We start from the raw sequence: 18,966 nt of genomic DNA, 5'->3' as shown, positions 1-18,966 counted from the left end.
GTACCCAGAGTCCTGGAAGCTTAGATAAACTCCTACACAAAGGTGTTAGTGGGTCTGGCTGGGCACAGTGGTTCATGCCTATAATCACAGTTGCTCTGGAGACTGAAGCAAAAGGATTATCATTTTTTTTTGGGGGGGAAGGGGGTACTGGGCCATAGTTAGTCCAGTTTAGACCCTGGATTTCCAAGGGTGACTGTAATTTTTTTTTTTTTTTTGAACTTGGGATTAAACCCAGGGCTTCTTTGTGTATGTTAGACAAGTGCTGTACCATTGAGCTACACCCACACCCGCAGTTGAGGCTGACTTTGAACTTGTGATCCTTCTGCTGGGTGCAGTGGCACATACCTTTAATTCCAGTGGCTTAGGAAGATCATAAGTCAAAGCCAGCCTCAGCAACTTGGCGGGGCTCTAAGCAACTTAGTGAGCCCTGTCTCAAAGTAAAATATATTAAAAAAAAAGGGCTGGAGATGTGGCTCAGTGGTTAAGGACCCCTATGATCATTTCCCAGTACCCCCAAAAAATAAATAAAAGTAATCCTTTTGCTTCAGTCTCCAGAGCAACTGTGATTATAGGCATGAACCACTGTGCCCAGACAGAACCACAATCTTTTTTTTTTTTTTTAAGAGAGAGAGAGAGAATTTTTAAAATATTTAGTTTTCGGCATACATACATCTTTGTTTGTATGTGGTGTTGAGGATCGAACCTGGGTTGCACGCATGCCAGGTGAGCGCGCTACCGCTTGAGCCACATCCCCAGGCCAGAACCACAATCTTAAAAGATACACTAACCTAGGCTAACATGGCAAGGTGACCCTGGCAAAAGGGACTGGTTCACTGATCCAACCCAGGCCTTTATGTAGTACTAGATTTTTTTTTTTTAAATTTATTTTTTAGTTGTAGTTGGACACAATACTTTTATTTCACTTATTTATTTTTATGAGGTGCTGAGGACCGAACCCAGGATCTCGCACGTGCGAGGTGAGTGCTCTATCACTGAGTCACATCCCAAGCCCAGTACTAGATTTCTGATTCTACTGAGGGTACTTCTTTCAGCCAGACTGGAGCTCTCCCTAGCATTTTTTCAGTGTTCAAGAAAAAAATTTCTGTTGAGTTGAGCTACTGCTCATGTGGAAGACTGACACATCCTGGAAGTGGACAGCTGGGGAAATGAACAAGTTATTAATGAGTTTGAAGCCTTTATTTAAATCAGAGCTGGGCGTGGTTCATGCCTGTAATCCCGGTGGCTCAGGAGATTGAGGCAGGAGGATTTTGAGTTCAAAGCCAGCCTCAGTAACCCAGCAAGACCATCTCTAAATAAAATATAAAAAAGGGCTGGGGTGTTATTTTACAGCAAATTGTTGTTTGGCTCCAAGATAACTGTTTCCTTTTAATTGTTTTGAATACTTTGTCACCCAAATTGTTCTTTGTTTCTTTTCTTAAGTTCATTTGATCCCAAGGACTTTGTTTTAATGCATCTTGACCACCTGCTTCACTTAGCTGGTCCCATGTGCCATACAGTAGATTCTGCTTAATGGCACTTCTTCTTCTCTGTCTATATATATTTTGTTGTTGTTGTAGATGGACACAATATCTTTATTTTTATTTATTTACTTTTACGAGATGCTGAGGAACAAACCCAGGGCCTCACACGTGTGAGGCACATGCTCTACCACTGAGCTACAACCCCAGCCCCAGCACTTTTTTTAAAAAAAAATTGATGGACCTTTATTTTATTCATTTGTTTATGTGCAGTGCTGAGGATCAAACCCAGTGCCTCACACATGCTAGGCAAGTGCTCTACCACTGAGCCACAGCTCCCTGGCACTTCTTTTTTCCTTGAGGATTTGCATGACTCTTAGTGCTTTGAAGTCAATTTTAAGAGTGTACAAGTTACAAACATGCAAGAAAGAACAACCTATGATATCTAACAAGAACCCTGAAAATTTTTATACTGACTGTTTATAGATTTCAGTTTTGTGTTTACTGTCAGTTGATCAAAACATCTGGAAGAAAATGACTAAAACTGTTTGCATCGTTGTATATATTTATTATTTGATGTAATAAAGCTTATTTCACTGAAAAATAAAAGAAAAATAGCTGGGGGGGATGGGGGTGTGGCTCAGTGGTACAGCCCTTACCTAGCATATGTGAGGCACTGGGTTTGATTCTCAGCACCGCATATAAATAATAAAAAAAATAAAATAAAGGTCCATCAACAACTTTTTTTTTTTTTTTAAAGCATGGGGACTGGGAATGTGGCTTAGTGTTTAAGTGCCCCTGGGTTCAATCCCTGGTACAAAAAAAAAAAAAAGTAAGGTAAGGGAGGGAGGGACAGGTGAGGTGAACATTAAGGCTGCAAGTTTGCCTCAATACAATATATTACCTGTCTTCAGTGACTAGATTGAAGTGGTTGAACAAGTATTACGAAAGTCTGCCGACAGAAGACTATGAATGAACATACCTGCAGACAAAATAAAATATAAAAACTTCACATCCATTTCAGAAGAGGAATGGCTTAATCGAATATGCATGAAGCTGCTTTAGGTCCTCAAGAGCTGTCAGATCCCCAGGGAGGTGCTGCTGCTAACCTTGGCAAGGTTTTTGTAGGAATACACCAGAGGCCTTGCTGAGATGAAAATGAGAGAGCCCATCCTAGTGGGCTCTATTAACTCTCTAGATCATAGCAGCCACAGTGGTGACAGCCACAAGGCAGGGTAAATTAGGAAACTGATGCTGGTTTGTACTGTATAAAGCCTTGGGTATGCTTACCATCAAGAAAAACAAGATCTGGAGTATCTGCTAGTGCTACCTGAGAACCACATAATGAAGAAAGGCTGATCCTCGTGACTGGGAGGTGAGCAGCAGCTGTCCAGGAGACTGCCCACCCTGATTAAAGCATGTAGAGTAAGCCAATGCTAGGGAGGACACACAGCCAGCTAACGTGGGAACAGTATGAGCCCTACTCAAAGGTGATGCAAGAACACATTAGTGTTTTAGTTCAATCATAGAATCACTGAATGTCAGCCTAGGCTAGGAGCAACTGCTCTTTTCTCAGCTGATCACTGAGCTACGTTTTCATAGCCTGGATATCTCTCGAATTCCTAGGAACACATTTTACTGTTTTCCGTCATAATTCTTGAAAGTAAAGCTAACTTGGAGACACTATCAGTAGTACGATTATCACTATGTAATGGACCAAGCTGTCTATACCTAGGTCCAGAGTCACAAAGAGTCCCACATCCCCAGGCCCTTGGCTGCTACATGCCAGGGACTTGGTCAAGCCTTCTTTCTGATGGCTGGAGGCAAAATCCTAAGTCCAATAAAGACTGCTACTGAGGAAACACCCACAATGCACTCCTTGTTCCATTAACCCTATCCTCTGATCACAGACAACAGGGCTCCACCTTCTCTTTATTCTGCCACATCCCACAAGGGCCTTAGTTTGTCCCCCAAAGCAGCAGCTAAAAAGAACACAGACACCCTGATTTACATAAAATTATCTCACTCCATTTTATTTAAGATTTTTTTTTTAATCCAGTTAGTAAAAGAAAGAAGTGTCTCTCTTTATACATATGTACAAGTTCAGTTATAAAAATAGACAGCACATTCAAAGAGAAAAAAGGCTTGGCATTTTTCTGATTCCCTCTAAATAGCATCTGTACACAGGAGTCTGGGTTTGGTCAGGGGAATCTTAATGATTTAAATTAAATGGTTCCCCTAGAACCCCTACTCCAACAAAAAAAAAAAAAAAAAAAAGTTTTAAAAATCAATCTATCTAAACTCAATTCCGCGATTTTCAGGTGTGCAAATTAGAGGCTGGCCCAACTGGAAGCACCTGCTCCACCAGGGACATCAGGTGGTGGGCAAGCGGGAACCCCTTCCGTCAGATACCACCCCCTTGCCTCTCTTGGAGGCCAGCAAGCTCAGGCTGGTTGGGTTGGGGATGGGAGGGTTGGTGCTGAGCTTTCCTCCTCCTCCACCCTCTCTACCTCATTCCTGTTGCCCCTTCCTTTCTCAGTGCAATACAGACAGTGCATACAGCCAAGCAGGGGCTGAAGGGCAAGGGTGGGGAGACTGTGCATTCAGGATGGGCACAGGGGCATCTGTAAGAGGGGCAGTGAGGATGTCCTGCTGATTGAGGTGGCTCCTGGTCTCTTTACTGGCTTCTGGGAGTCCCTGGGGTGGGAGTTGCTGCTACTGTTGCTGGTGGGACCTGAAGGTTCCCTGGTGTGAACCATGCAGGACAGGGGAGGAAATGCTAGAAAAACAACTGCCTGTGGGTCTGCTTCCTTTGGCCTTTTGTCATCCTTATAAGCCACCACATTCTCTGGCACATACTGCTCTCTCTTCAACAATGACACAGTGGCAAATAGAGTTTGTAGGCCTGAGGAGCTGTCCAAAGATTGTGGACACCAGGTACACAATTTTCTCCCTTCCTAGTCCTCCAGGAAATCACAACCTTATACGAAGTCTCCACCATGGAAGGCTCTTCACAGCACCTGCAGAGCCTTTGTAAGGGACATGGTCAGAGCTGAAGGGTGGAATGGGGCTGGAGACAGCATGCCTGAGCATCTAAAGAGTGTCTATGTCAGGCCCTTCCCCAGTAGAAGGTTTAAGACTTGGCCACAGAGTTCATTGGGGATGTTGTGGGGCTGACCCTGTCCTTGGGCCCTCTTCCTATAGGCTACCCCAGAACACTCCTTTGGAAATAGGTGATGAAAGTGCTCACACTAACCACCTGTCTTTCCCTTGCTGCAACTTGTCCTCTCTACCCTCTGACTTGGGATGTAAGATGCTGCACTGGGCAAGCGATCCAAAGTCCATCTCCAGGCCAGGACTCTAGCCCCTGGTTTGGTTGAAGGAAGCTGGAGGGCCCAGATGGTTACCGTCCTCCAGAGGGGATGGTGCCTTTGCCCTGTTTCCGGACCATAGAGTCTGAGGCTAGGCTGCTGGTCAAGTGGAGGCTCTTGGGAGTCCCAGGAACATTATTTCCTTTGCTCAAAGGGGAACTCAAGGGAGAAGAGGCGCTTGAAGGTCCAAAGTCAGCAAGACCAGCAGGCCTGACGAGGGATGTCTGCAGAGGACTGCTGGCAGAGATTCCTGTGGGGATGGAGAAAGAGAATGATTTGTAAGCACCAGTTAAGTGTGAACCTGTGATGTTGGTTACCAGAATCTGGGCCGGAGGACAGGGGTGGAGAATCCTTCCCTGCCACCCTATTCCTGACATTTTTGCTTGCTCTTCCTGTCAACTATCTTTTCAGTAAGAGGGATTAGTTTTGAAAAGAAAATGACATTAAACCAGCACTCACTACATTATCTTACTGAGAGTAAAATGCCCTCTTGGGACTCTGGACAGAGCACACATATAATTGGAGATGCCAGGGCTACAGAATGAGTAAAATTATAACTTACTAGGCGCTAATGAATTTTTCTACCTTCTCTCTCTTTTCTTTTTTTTGGTGGGGGGAGACCTAAGGATTGAACCAGGAGTGCTTAACCACTAAACCACATCCCCAGCCCCATTCCCTTTAAATTTTTTTGAGACAGGGTCTCCCTATATTACCTAGAGCCTTGTTAAGTTGCTGAGGCTAGCTTCGAACTTGCAATCTTCTTGCTTCAGCCTCCCAAATTATTGGGATTGCATCACCATACCCAGTCCTGTCTTCTCTTTTGACACCACTTGAGATTACCTGATTCCTTCTCGATTTCATACATATTCTTTCTCTACTCCCCATAAGTTTGGCCTGAGGGCATAAGCCTGTCCACTCTCTTATCTTGTGTGTCCATTTTCCTGACATTGGCTATGACCACTCCTACACTCCAAGACTTGCCACTTCAAGAACCCAGGTGAAATCCCTCATCTTTGTTGATGGCTTGCTGCCTGGGCAACAGTGAATATATCCTTTTTCTAATATGAGCTAAATCAACTTTCGTCTGATACAACGATTCATCAATGTTTCTTATGTACAATTTTACTTTTCTACACTTGATCTTAGCCAAAAGGCCGAGAAGCGATACAATTTTACTTTTCTAAAAAGGAATTCTAAGTGCTTGGTGGACAGACAGGTTCATCCACAGGGGAACTGCAGGTAACTTCTAACTAGTTCCTTCCCTTGCTTTCCATCCCCAGTTAACAAGCACTGTATCCCCCCCCCGTCCCGCCCCACTTAGTAGTGGGGATTGAGCTCAAGGCCTCACCCACACTAAGCAAATGCTCTACCACTGAACTACATCTCCAACCCTTTTAAAAATTTTATTTTGAGACACGGTTTTGCTAAGTTGCCTAGACTGGCCTTGAACTTGTAATCCTTCTACTTCTGCTTCTTGAGTAGCTGGAATTACAGGTATGTACCATTATGTCTAGCTAGTATTCTTGATTTATCTTGTGCTATACTATCCCTTTGTTTTCTGCATCCCTCCTTTAGTTTAGGTTTCCAAAAGAAAACCTGATGAGCAGTATGCTCTGCCCTATCCATGGATGAGGCGCTGTCATGGCAGCCTTCACTATTGGAATGCCTGTTGTTTTCCAAGGATGTGATGAGTTGGCAAAGAAACACCAGGCCAGACTATTGTACATCGTATTTTCTGAATGAATTAATAAATGAAAGCTGAGATTTCTGCAGTAGGGAGGTGAACTAATATTTAGAACATTTACTACTGGCCAAACACTTTCTATCCAAGAATGACTTTATTTGCTACAATAATTCTATGAGCTAATGCTAACCTAGTGTTTTAAATGGGGACAGAGTTCTATGAATGAATTCTCCCCTTCTCACCATATCTGGATGTCTAGCATTCCACAGAACAATTATTCCTCTTGGCTCAGTCACAACAGCCATTTCTCTTCACAAACTGTCTGTAGCTGCTTACATATACCTGCTAAGCTCTTGCCCATCAGAACTTGCTATATCTTTCCAACCTTGACTTTCTCTGGTCCTCTTTGGTCCAACTGACAAGCTTGGTGACTCCCAATGCACGTTGGTTCTTGCCAATTCTTTTTTGTCTGTCCAAATCTTTCCTTATCCATCTCCTTTTTGAATTACAGTCTAGAATCCTTATCAGCAGCTTCATGGTTCTTCCCATCCTGATCTACAACCACAAATAAGCCTTCTCTTTTTTTTCATTTATCTGTATATTGCCTTCTATTGATATTAAACATACTCCCCTTCTCACTTCTATTACACTCAAGAGCAAGGCTCACATTTTATATTCTTATGCACATAACATGTGCTTAATACCTAAGGTGATAGATCACATTGCTGGATGAATGTTATTAACTTTTGTTAGCCTGAATATTAAAAATGTGGGCATTAGGGGGAAAAAATATCTAGGAATTAAAAAAAAAAACAACTCTCAAGCAGGAAAGCTTGTGGATGTTTAAAGCAGTATAGTTCATAACTCAGCTCTCTTTTCACAGCTATTTCTAATTCAAAGGTGGCACTGTATCAAATAAGAAGGGCAAGGGAAGAGTCAAGACTGCTCAATGCAAAGAAGCGGAATCTGAGTCTGAGCTCTGGGAAGGAAGCTTCTGGTCTGGAGGCATGCCACATTTCTCCCTGGTAGTACTCTCAATTATAGACTTCCAGATATAAAAAGAACTCAAAAAACTTAACACTAAAAAAACCAAAAACCCAATCAATAAATGGGCTAAGGAATTGAACAGGCACTTCACAGAAGAAATATAATCATCAACATATATATATATGAAAAAATGTTCAACATCTCTAGCAAATAGAGAAATGCAAATTAAAACTACACTGAGATTTCATCTCATTCCAATCACAGAATGGCAGTCATTAAGAATACAAGCAACAACAGATGATGGTAAGGATGCGGGGAAAAAGGTATATTCATACACTGTTGGTGGGAGTGCAAATTGGTGCAACTACTATGGAAAGCACTATAGAGATTCCTCAGAAAACTTGAAATGGAACTACCATTTGACTCAGTTATCCCACTCCTTGGTTTATACCCAAAGGACTTAAAATTAGCATACTGCAGTGACACAGCCACATCAATGTTTATAGCAACTCAATTCATAATAGCTGAACTATGGAACCAACCTAAGTGCCCTTCAATAGATGAATGGATAAAGAAAATGTAGTGTATTTATACAATGGAATGTTACTCAGCCTTTTTTTTTTTTTAATCTTTTTATTTTTTAGTTCTTGGTGGACACAACATCTTTGTTTGTATGTGGTGCTGAGGATCGAACCCAGGCCGCACGCATGCCAGGCGAGCGTGCTACCGCTTGAGCCACATCCCCAGCCCGTTACTCAGCCTTAAAGAATGGAATTTTGACATTTTGCTGGTAAATGGATGGAACTAGAGAATATCATGCTAAGTGGAATAAGCCAATTCCCCAAAACCAAAGACTAAATGCTTTCTCTGATATGCTGATGCTAATTCACAATAATGGGGGAGGGGGTTTGGGAAGAATAGTTACTTTGGATTAGGCAGAAAGAAGTGAAAGGAGGGAATGGGTATAGGTGTAGGAAGGAAAGTAGAATGAATAGAACATTATTATCCTATGTGGATATATGATTATACGACTGGTGTAATTCTATATCATATACAACCAGAAGAATGAGAAGTTATATTCCATTTATATATGATCTGACAAAATGCATTCTACTGTCATGTGTAACTAATTTGAACAACAACAACAAAAAACAGACTTCCAGACTGCCTCTTGACAGTCTGTAGCCACCCCTGACTTCCTCACCTTTAGACACATTGTACCCGTATGCAGCATAGGCAGCTGCGGAGGCTGCTGCAGCTCCTGCTTTGGCTCCTGCCATTGCAGCGGCACTGCCTGCCGTGGACTTCCGGCTTCGGCCTTTCCCTGCTCCTTTGGCTGTGCTTCCTGAACCTTTGGGGCGGCCTCGGCTTCGAGCTGAGTGACCACGACCTGCAGCTGGCATTTCCTGAATGGAAATTCCTGTGGGAACAAATGGCCAAGAAGGGGGACAAAATGAACATCATTAAAATGTTAACATGATTCTCCCCCAACAGAAAGCTTGTTCTCAGGGTGTTTTTCTTCTTTTTCATTGTGAAACGGGTCTTGGCATGTTGCCCAGGTGGGCAAGTGCTCTACCACCAAGTTTCAACTCAAGCCTTGCTTTCTTTTCTTTCCTTTTTGGTTTTGATGGTGCTGGGATCAAACCCAGAGCCTTACACATGCTAGGCAAGTACTCTACCATGAGCTATATTCCCAACCCTTGAGCCCTACTTTTAGGTTTTAGATTTAGAGTTCTCTAAAAAAAAAAAAACAAAACCCAGCAACAGTGGGCCCCACATGACAAGCAAGAAATGCCCAGACAAGCTAACTTTGACTAAAAAGTAGCAAAAATAAGTGAACTACAAAAGATGGAAATGACTAGAAAATAAATTTCAAATCTTTATGAAGTTCTTACTTTGCTTTCTCTAAACCTTCTCTCCTTTCTCCCTCCCTCCTTAGTTCCCTCCCTCACTACTTCCTTCCTTCTAATTAAACACAGGGTCCTTTTTTCATTCTTTTTTGGTACTGGGAATTGAACTCAGGGGCACTTGTGCCTGGCCTTTTTTTCATTCTTGAGATAAGGTCTCACTAACTTGCTAATTTGCGATTCTGCCTCCCGAGTTGCTAGAATTATAGGTTTGCACCACCAAGCCTTGCTAAACCTCTTTCCTCCATTCACTTGATAAGCTTATTGAAAAAATAACATCATAAAATCTTTTTGCTCCCTTTTACTCTTCTTTTTTAAAAAATATTAGTTATTGATGGACCTTTATTTATATATATGTAGTGCTGAGAATCAAACCCAGTGCCTTACACATGCTAGGCAAACGCTCTACCACTGAGCCACAACCCCAGCCCCTTTTTACTCTTCTTTAAAGAATGAAAATTCCCTTTGTGTATAACGAATCAGGACCTCCACCCATTATCAAACTAATGCTTTCTGCGAGGTAGTGAAACAGCTCTGACCATCTGGGACACCAGCAACACTCACCATTCACGGTGTCTGAGACAGAGGAACCTGTTATGGAAGCAGGAGAGTTGGTGGCTCGAGACTGAGGGGCTGAGGAGGCTGGGTCATCCACAATGACTAGCATGTCACTGCTACTCTCGTCTGGGGGAATGGAGCCTGTGTGCAGCTCACTGCTGATGGAGATCTAGAAGTAGAAGAGTTGAGATCACTACTACTCTTAGTGCCCAGTCCACAGCACTGGCACCCAAGCGAGAACACACTTTACAGGACTTGCCCGTATTTCTCTTTCCTGCCTGGAAAGGTTCACTGTTGAGGTTCAGATCCCCCTGCTTTGCTTCTGAGTAGCCAGCCTGTCCACATTTGCTTTTCTCCTTATGAATCCCATGTGCAACCCCCTTCCGTGAGGCAGGAAGACTCCAGAAGCAAAGGATGCCCAGCAGTGTGTCCCTGGTACAAGGTCAGGATGCAGTTCCACTGCTGTGATGAAGGCATCAAGGAGCCTCACCTCACTGAAAGGGCTGGGCATAGCTGAGTCCACACTAATGAAGGAGTCGTCCCCGTCAGCAGAGAGGTTAGAGTTATCAGCCGAAGGAACAAATGGGATCACCAGGTTCACACCCTCTTTTCTCCTTTTCCCATCCAACTCATCTTCTTTTTTCTTCTGAAAACACAAAGATTAGGCTATGTGGAAAAACCATAAAGATATACCCCAAGAGAGAAGTGGGATTAGGGAAGAAAATTATGACCAAACCTCTATTTATTTTTCACAAAATTGTCATTTTTTTTCTTCTTTTTTTGAAGCACTGGTGATCAAGTCCAGGGCCTTGCACATGCGAGGCAAAGGCTTTGCTAACCAACTATACCCAGGCTCCTCTATTACTATATTTTTAGGGAATTAAAAACTCTTAAGGAAGGAGAAAAGGGATACTTTAAAAGCTTATGTGTATTTTAGTCCTGAAATACAGAGCTGTTTTTTTAGGCTCTGGGGATTGAATCCAGAGCCTCATACATACAAAGTATGTATTCTACCAATGAGAAACACCCCCCCAACCCCCCAACCCCCTTCCCAAAACAGTTTAAAGGTAGGCCAACTACCCTGAACCAATAAGTGGGCAAAGGATGCCTCTGATATATCTAAGCAGCAGCAATTATAGAATGAATGCACTCTCACAAAAGGGAAGAACAGTGTTTTACACAGACACACACACACACATACACACACACACACAGTTTTTCTGGTACTGACAACTGAACGCATGGTCTCACATATGCTGAACATGAACTCTACCACTGAGTTATAGCTCCTATATATGTTTTTAAAACTTTATTTTTGGATTGCTTTTATCATTATCTCCTCAATTTCATGTAAGCTCTTGAGTGACTAAGCAATATTAGGCAGTTCAGGATCAAGTTCAGCAGGGCTCTGTCACAGATTAGGGATCTGGAATCATAGAATGTGTTTGGATACATCTGAGAATCTCACCAATCCACTGCACCACTGTGTTTGTATTTACATCTGTTGTAGGGTTAATATATGATGTCTCTGTGAAGTTTATATTTTCAGTGGGCATCGTCTATTCTACACTTTGAGCAGGGATGACCTGATGTAAACTGTTAATTCATGACATTGTTTCTGGATATTAAAGCCATTTGTATTTTAAATAGTGGTAAATAATGGGTTAGATATTTGAGGGTAGAGAGATAAAAGAGCTTGGGGAAATAAATAGAGATGGCAGCTCAGTCTTATACAGATCTGGATTCTTCATTTTCAGGATTTTTCTGTTTCGTAAATGAAGTGAGTACCAGGGGCATCCTTTAGGCTAAAGAGAGTTTGGCCTAGAGTAGGTCCAATCAAGGACATGAATTCTGTAACAGGGAAAGGTAGGACATCTACAGGAAGATGATAATGTAATACAGACAGGATCCTACGTTGCTGACCATCAAAGCTTTATGGCTAAAGAGACACAAGGCCCTTTCTTAAAATCCTATGAAATCTAATAATATATGTGTGTAACATCAATTTTACCCACATTTAGCAGTGAAAAGTAGTTTCTATAATCAAACTGTGGCCATCAACAAGGTGGGTCTTTGAGATGAGTACAGCCCTACCTACCAATGCTGTTTCTCTTGATCAAATATTATGGAACTGGTATAAATCACAGCTAGAGCTGGATACCAACCAATGACCAAGAGGACAACCTGCCTGGCCCCTACCAATACCCCAGGGTGGAGATACCTTCTCTGCATACTTTTCCCGCTTGCGCTTGCGTTCCTTCACTCGGTTGGTTTCCTCCTGCTGCCGTTTTTCTTCCTGCCGCAGTCTCACTACCAAGAGAAACCAAATCAAACCAAAACAAACAAAACACCAGATAAAGTAAGTGTGGCAATCATAATCCTCATTCTCTGAAAATGAAGGAGGCCCCATCTGATACTTATGTTCCAAAATATAACTTTAATCTATTTAAGGCAGATAACTGGTAGTTTTCTAACTGAAGAATTTGTGAATCTCAACAGATTTTGGGTTCAAACCATTATTATACTTATTATTTTTTTCAGTACTGGGATTGAACCTAGGGGACTCTACCAGTGAGCTACATTCCCCTGACCCTCCCTTTTCATTTTTATTTTGAGACAGGGTCATGTTAAGTTGCTGACTTGAACTTTCGATCTCCTGCCTCAGCCAATTATAGGCATGTGCCACCACGCTTGACTGTACCACAAGTATTATAAACCTTTCCTTATCTGTGTCCTCACTCCCATTCTCCTTAGTATTTAAATATCTGCAATACACAGATCAACAAAAGGTTTTTAGAAGGTGCTGCCAAATGTGAGCTTATTTTCTAATGGGGTCCTATGAAAGCCCTAAGAAACTCACAGGATAAATCTAAAACCCAATGTTCTCAAAAGCTAGAAACACAGGGGAGAGAGATTTGAATGATTATAGCAGTGTGCTTCTTCCTTCCCTATAAAAACATTTTCTGGGCAAAAGAGTAAATTCATTATTGCTGAGGAATTGGGCAGAGCCTTCCTTGTGCAAGCTAAAAGTATATTTTAAGTATATTTGCTTTTAAAGTATATACAAATTCTGCCCTTTATTTCACAAACATCTGTGTTTGGAAATTAATAAGAAGTATTAATATAAAAATGTTCCTCCCCAATATGGCCTCTGGTTTTGTCTAGCCCTGGAATACATGCAAGTGCTCCTCCCATTTTCAGATGTGTGGGACTGGAGAGGAGAGGGCACAAAGTGGTTAGAGTACGTACGTTTCTTCTCCAACTCTTCATCATCTAGAAGAAGACTAACCACCTCTTTCGGTTTCAAGGTATCTGGTTTGAAGTTCCCACCTGAAATCACCATTCGCTGAATCTACATAAAGCAAATCAAAACATCACCTCCAGGAATCCATTACCAAACAGCAAATATAGAGAAAGAAATAAATGTCTTTCTCAACCTGCTCCTCAGATGAGGGCTCTGGTTTCCCTATTTCTTTCTTGTTCACCTCCTTGTTTGCTCCTCCAGATTATTTGCCCAACAGAAAGAACAATAAAAATTTCTTTGCTTGGGACTATTAATTCGAAAGTAGAAAACCTAATAATACTGAATCAGGATGGAAACACAAAACAAAACAAATTATTACCTTGGAAACTAGCAGATTTGGAATGCAAGTCAGAGGTAGCTAAGTTAGAATGCCAGGAAGCAAGCTCAAAAATGTCATTCCTTCTTCTGAAGGTGACAGGGTGTTAGTCATGAAGGTCCTTATTAGTGTCAGTATGCACATGAGCAGCAGCTGAGACTGCTACTGTACAAGTTCTGATTTTGAAGAAATTTGTTTCTTCATATCCAATGAAAGGCAACAGTCTCAAACAGTCTTAATCCAGTCAGTGTTGCTGACTTCGTATTCTCTCCACCAGGACAACCATCCTTTTCCCTTTTGCTTACCTCACTCTTCTCCTTGGCTCTCTGCAGAATGCGTTCCTCAATTGTGCCTTTACAGATGAGCCGATACACTGTAACCTGCTTTGTCTGCCCCAAGCGGTGGGCCCTATCCATGGCCTGCTGGTCTACAGTGGGGTTCCAGTCACTGTCATAGAATATTACCTACACAGGCAAGATGAGAATATAGCAAAGACTAAAGCATTCTCAAGGCAGGACCAGAAACTCTGGGGGCAACCCAGTCACTCATATTGTTTGTAATGGATTAGCATCAGCAGGGTCAAGCTTCTTTCTATGCTAGAATGAAAAGACATATTGTCTCAGAGAACCAAGCCATTCCTTCATTTGCTCTGGGCAAGAGACATGCTCCTGGCCTTTGCACAGTTTTCATTTCAAAAGAAGGAATAAGTTGGGCATGGTGGTGCATGCCTGTAATCCCAGTGACTCAGAAGACTGAGGCAGGAGGATAGCAGGTTCAAAGTCAGCCTAGGTAACTTAGTAAGACCCTATCTTTAAAATAAAATAAAACAAAACAAAATAGGATTAAATACAAAGGCAGTCGGCTGGGGATGTAGCTTAGTGGCAGAGCACCCTGGATTCAATCCCAGTACTGAAAACAAAACAGAAAAACCAAGCCAAGTGTTGTGGTACCCCTATAGTCTCAGCACTTAAGAAGCTGAGGTAGAAGCATTGCTTGAGCCCAGGAGTGTAAGGCCAGCCTAGAAAAGGAATCAAGTCACTTTCTTAAAAAAGAAAAAAAAAAAAAAAAAGGGAAGGGAAGGAAAAAAGGGATAGTAGTTACTGGCAGAGCACTTGCCTAGCATGCCGTGAGGCCCTGGGTTTAATTTCAAGTACTGACAAAAAAACAAAAATATAAACGCAAATGCGCGCGCGCACACGCACACACACTCAATTATAGCAGTAGCTAACATAACATTGTTAATTAACATTTATGTTAACATTTAGTACTTACTAATCCTTAACGCAGCAATTTTTCAAGTGTATTAACTCACCTCGCAATCTCCATACCTTGGGTACTATTAAAACCTCTATTTTAGGGCTGGGGTTGCGGCTCAGTGCTAGAGCCCATACTAAGCAAGCATAAGGACCTGGGTTCAATCCCAAGCACACACTCTCATAAAAAAAAAACACAAAAACCCCCCCAAAATGACCCTCCATTTTACAGATGAGGAGACTGCAGTGCAGAGAAATTAGAGAATTTAAAGACTGCACAGGCTAAGTAAGTGATGGGCTTGGTGTAGGAGATGAGAAAGCCTTCTGCTTTCTCTTAAGCACTGGGGCTACCTTGGAAAGGGACAGGCATGGCTTTCAGTGCATTCTTGGGTTCTCATCATAGGATCATTTCCTGTTACATTAATTTCACGGATAGAATAGAGTGTTTAAAGGAATCCCCGGAAGCTATTTTTAGTTTGTTGAAAAACAAATAAGCAAATAACAAAACATAACACTAAGTGATTCTATAATCTAGACTGCTAGTCTTTAGCTATTGAGTCTACTACCATCCCACATGTGGACATTCTAAAAGAATCCCCAGTTCAAAATGTCCTCATCATCTCTTTTGTCACCAAAATCTAGCCAGTGCTTCTTCAGAAATGAAGTTGTGCTTTCTGCAATCACACTGTCACCATCCTGAACTGGGCCCTCACTGCCTTCTTCTGGATAGTGCTCTGTTCTATCAATGGGCTTCCTAGATCTCATTTTCTGTCTTCTTCAGTCTATTGTGGGTTCCACTACAGACGACTCCTTCTATCAGTTAAGCGGTAACAAACCAAATTCAAACTGAGCCCTGCTATACTGAATTAACTTCGTATCCTATTTGTATATTTTTCCCCAATACAATATGTCTCTTCCCTTTAATTAGATGAGTTCCTTATTTGTATTTGTTTGCCCCTCTTTTTGCCCAAGTTGTTTCTCTAACCTAGAATCCCTCTACTTTCTTTTTTTGGCAGGTGTGTGTGTGTGTGTGTGTGTGTGTGAGATCCCAATCCTGGGATTTTCTCCAAACACTCCCCTTAAGCATCTCCTCTTCAGCCTTCATCATTGCTTCCTCCTTGGCTTTCTCTGTGGTGTTTTACATTGGGACAAAATGATCTACTGGCAATTCTGCCTTCCAATTGCACTCTAAGCTCTGTACAATTTAGGAGTCTGGCAGGAATAAAATTCCCCTCATGATTTTTTTGTTTGTTTGTTTTGGTACCAAGGATTAAATGAGGGGTGCTTAACCACTGAGCCACATCCCCAGCTCTTTTAATATTTTATTTAGAGACAGGGTCTTGCTAAATTGTTTAAGGCCTTGCTAAGTTGCTGAGGCTGGCTTTTGAACTCATGATCCTCCTGACTCAGCTTCCTGAGCCACTGGGATAACATGTGTGTGCCACCATGCCTGGCTCCCTCTACTTTTCTTCATCGATCCTTTTATCTTTATAGTTCTAGCTTTAACATTTCTAAGAAGGCCTCCTTAATTTCTGTCACCTATAATAATGATGTCTCTTTTTCCTATTCCTAATTCGTCTAAATATCTATTAGAAATAATAAAGGCTAAATTCTGCTGAGCTGAATTTATTGTGTGGTGCTAAGGATAGAACCCAGTGCCTCACACATACTAGGCAAGTGCTCCACCACTGAGCTCCAGCCCCAGCCCCTACAGTAACTTTTTCTTTGTCTGGGAGTTTACAGTTTTCTCCCCAAGGATTCTAAACTATGCTAAAAAAATGAAGGATAATGCCACAAAAAAAGCCAGACCAAGAGGACAGCATGAGAGAGAATAAGAGCTCTTTCTTTTTACTGAGTATGACGCTAGGGTATATACATATCTATCTGAATTCTTGCAACAATCCTGTGAATAGCCTCCATCTTACTAAAAAGGAAGAGATACTGGACTGAGACCACAGCAAGTGGCTGAGCTGGGGTTTGACCAAACAGTTGCCTTCAACACTAGCACAGTACTTCATGTTGCTTACCACCTTGGTATAAGTTCCCACTTAATCACTATCTTCCCACGGATGTTCAATTATTAAAAAAATTTGTGTGTGTGTGTGTGTGTGTGTATGGGGGGGGGTACTGGGGACTAAACCCAGGACTAAACCTTTTTGTGTGTGTGTGTATGGGGGGGGTACTGGGGACTAAACCTTTGCTACTGAGCTACAATCCCAGCCCTTTCTTATTTTTTTTAAATATTTATTTTTTAGTTGTAGTTGGATATAATATCTTTATTTTATTTTTAGGTGATGCTGGGGATTGAACCCAGGGTCTTGCATGAGCTAGGTGAGCGCTCTACTGCTGAGCCCAGCCCCCTTTCTTATTTTTTTAAGACATAGTTGGTCTTAAAAAATTGCTGGGATTATTAGCTGTATACCACCATATCTGGCTCTTGCTCTTTCTTATGGTGTCCTCTTGGTCTGGCTTTTGTGTGGCATTATCCTTCATTTTTTAGCATAGTTTAGAATCCTTGGGGAGAAAACTACGAACTCTCAAAGAAAAAGTCACTACAGGGGCTGGGGCTGCAGCTCAGTGGCAGAGCGCCTGCCTAGCATGTGTGAGGCACTGGGTTTGATCCTTAGTACCACATAATAAACAAATAAATGCATTCTGTCCATCTATCAAAACACACACACACACACACACACACACACACATCATTGTAAGCCAGGTGAGGTGGTGCACACCCTGTAATTCCAGCAACTCGGGGGAGGCTGAGGCAAGATGATTATAAATTCAAGCCCAGCATTGGTAATTCAGTTTCAAAAAAAAAAAAAAAGTATTATAAAAGCTTATTATTATTAATGCAGTGTCCACAAACCTGATTTGCAAATACACAATGCTTGTCACAGCATTACCATATTACCATAAGACATATTATGGAGTTTCAAATAAGACATACAAAACTCTAGAAACCAATATACCTAGAATGATACATACAGGGTAAGGAGAGGCAATGCAAAATGAATTCTTAAATAAAACCATGTTATGTGTATATATAAATATACTACAGGAAACTTCACCTTTATGCATAGGTAGAAAGAACCTATCAAATGAAATGGAATTCCATGCATGTATGAGTTTGTCGGGATAAACCCAACTATTATGTATAACTAAAATGCTCTAATGAAAAAATAAAAATAAAATGATACACATATAGCAATTGAGGGCTGACATCATACTCAAAGATTGTACCTTGAGATGTCCAAGCCTGGGGAATGGTTCCATATACATTCAAAATGAAGAGGCTTATATCATGAATCATCTTACTTAATACTTACAATTTTCCCCTATAAATTTCAGTGGCAACCAAATCCTTGATTTAACTTGGGTTCTTTTGGGATCACAAACAATAAGAAGATTAAAGCCAAAGAAGATAAATTAACAATTTAGCCTTGAAAAAGCCCCCAAATTTAGTGGCTGTATATCCTTTAAATGGATTAAAAGAAATGAGGGATTAGGGAAAAAAAAAAAGAATTAAAAACAGGGATTTTTTGAAAAACAAACAGGGAAAGCCAGGTGTGGTTGCACACACCAGTAATCCCAGCTACTTAGAAGGATAAGGCAGGAAGTTTGAGGCCAGCCTGGGCAACTCACCAACACTCTATCTCAAAAGAGCTGGGACTGTGGGTTCAGAGATAGAGTGCTTCTAGGTTTGATCTCTAGTACAGAAAGAAAAGAAGGGAAGGAAAGAAAAAAAAAAGAAAAAATACAAAGGGGAAAAAGAATAATAAACTATGTAAAAGCTCATAAACAGGTTAACATAAGAATAAGGTCAGGCACAATGGTGCATGGCTAGAATGCCAGCAACTTGGAAGGCTGAGGTAGGAGGATCACAAGTTAGAGGCCAGCCTTAGTAATTTAGCAAAGCTCCTAGGAAACTTAGTCTGTCTCAAAATTAAACAAACAGAAAACAAATAAAAATAAAATGCCTGGGAATGTAGATCAGTCGTAAAGTGTCCTTGGTTTCAAGTCCAGTAAGTGTACACACACACACACACACACACACACACACACACAGAGAGAGAGAGAGAGAGAGAGAGAGAGAGAGAGAGAGAGAGAG

General features: G+C 41.6%; 1 protein-coding gene across 2 annotated transcripts in view; it reads right to left on the bottom strand.

The window, feature by feature from the left end:
* Nucleotides 1–3,484: 3,484 nt before the first annotated feature.
* Nucleotides 3,485–18,966, bottom strand: part of Ino80 (INO80 complex ATPase subunit) — a 105,432-nt gene continuing 89,950 nt past the window's right edge. Inside the window, exons 29-35 of one of the 2 annotated variants that reach the window (XM_048793356.1) lie at nucleotides 13,911–14,069; nucleotides 13,235–13,337; nucleotides 12,207–12,295; nucleotides 10,476–10,628; nucleotides 9,992–10,154; nucleotides 8,725–8,940; nucleotides 3,485–5,099 (exon numbers count right to left, since the gene is read on the bottom strand). In XM_048793356.1, the coding sequence (XP_048649313.1) occupies nucleotides 4,882–5,099; nucleotides 8,725–8,940; nucleotides 9,992–10,154; nucleotides 10,476–10,628; nucleotides 12,207–12,295; nucleotides 13,235–13,337; nucleotides 13,911–14,069 (1,101 nt within the window). In that variant the 3' untranslated portion in view covers nucleotides 3,485–4,881. Of the gene's footprint in view, nucleotides 5,100–8,724; nucleotides 8,941–9,991; nucleotides 10,155–10,475; nucleotides 10,632–12,206; nucleotides 12,296–13,234; nucleotides 13,338–13,910; nucleotides 14,070–18,966 lie in introns of both variants that reach the window. The other variant, XM_015480808.2, reaches the window with a different exon arrangement.

Source organism: Marmota marmota, unplaced genomic scaffold (genome assembly GCF_001458135.2).
Source record: "Marmota marmota marmota unplaced genomic scaffold, marMar, whole genome shotgun sequence".
NCBI classification, from domain to species: Eukaryota; Metazoa; Chordata; class Mammalia; order Rodentia; family Sciuridae; genus Marmota; species Marmota marmota.
Note: the sequence above shows the minus strand (reverse complement) of the source record. Positions and strands in the feature narration are given on the sequence as shown.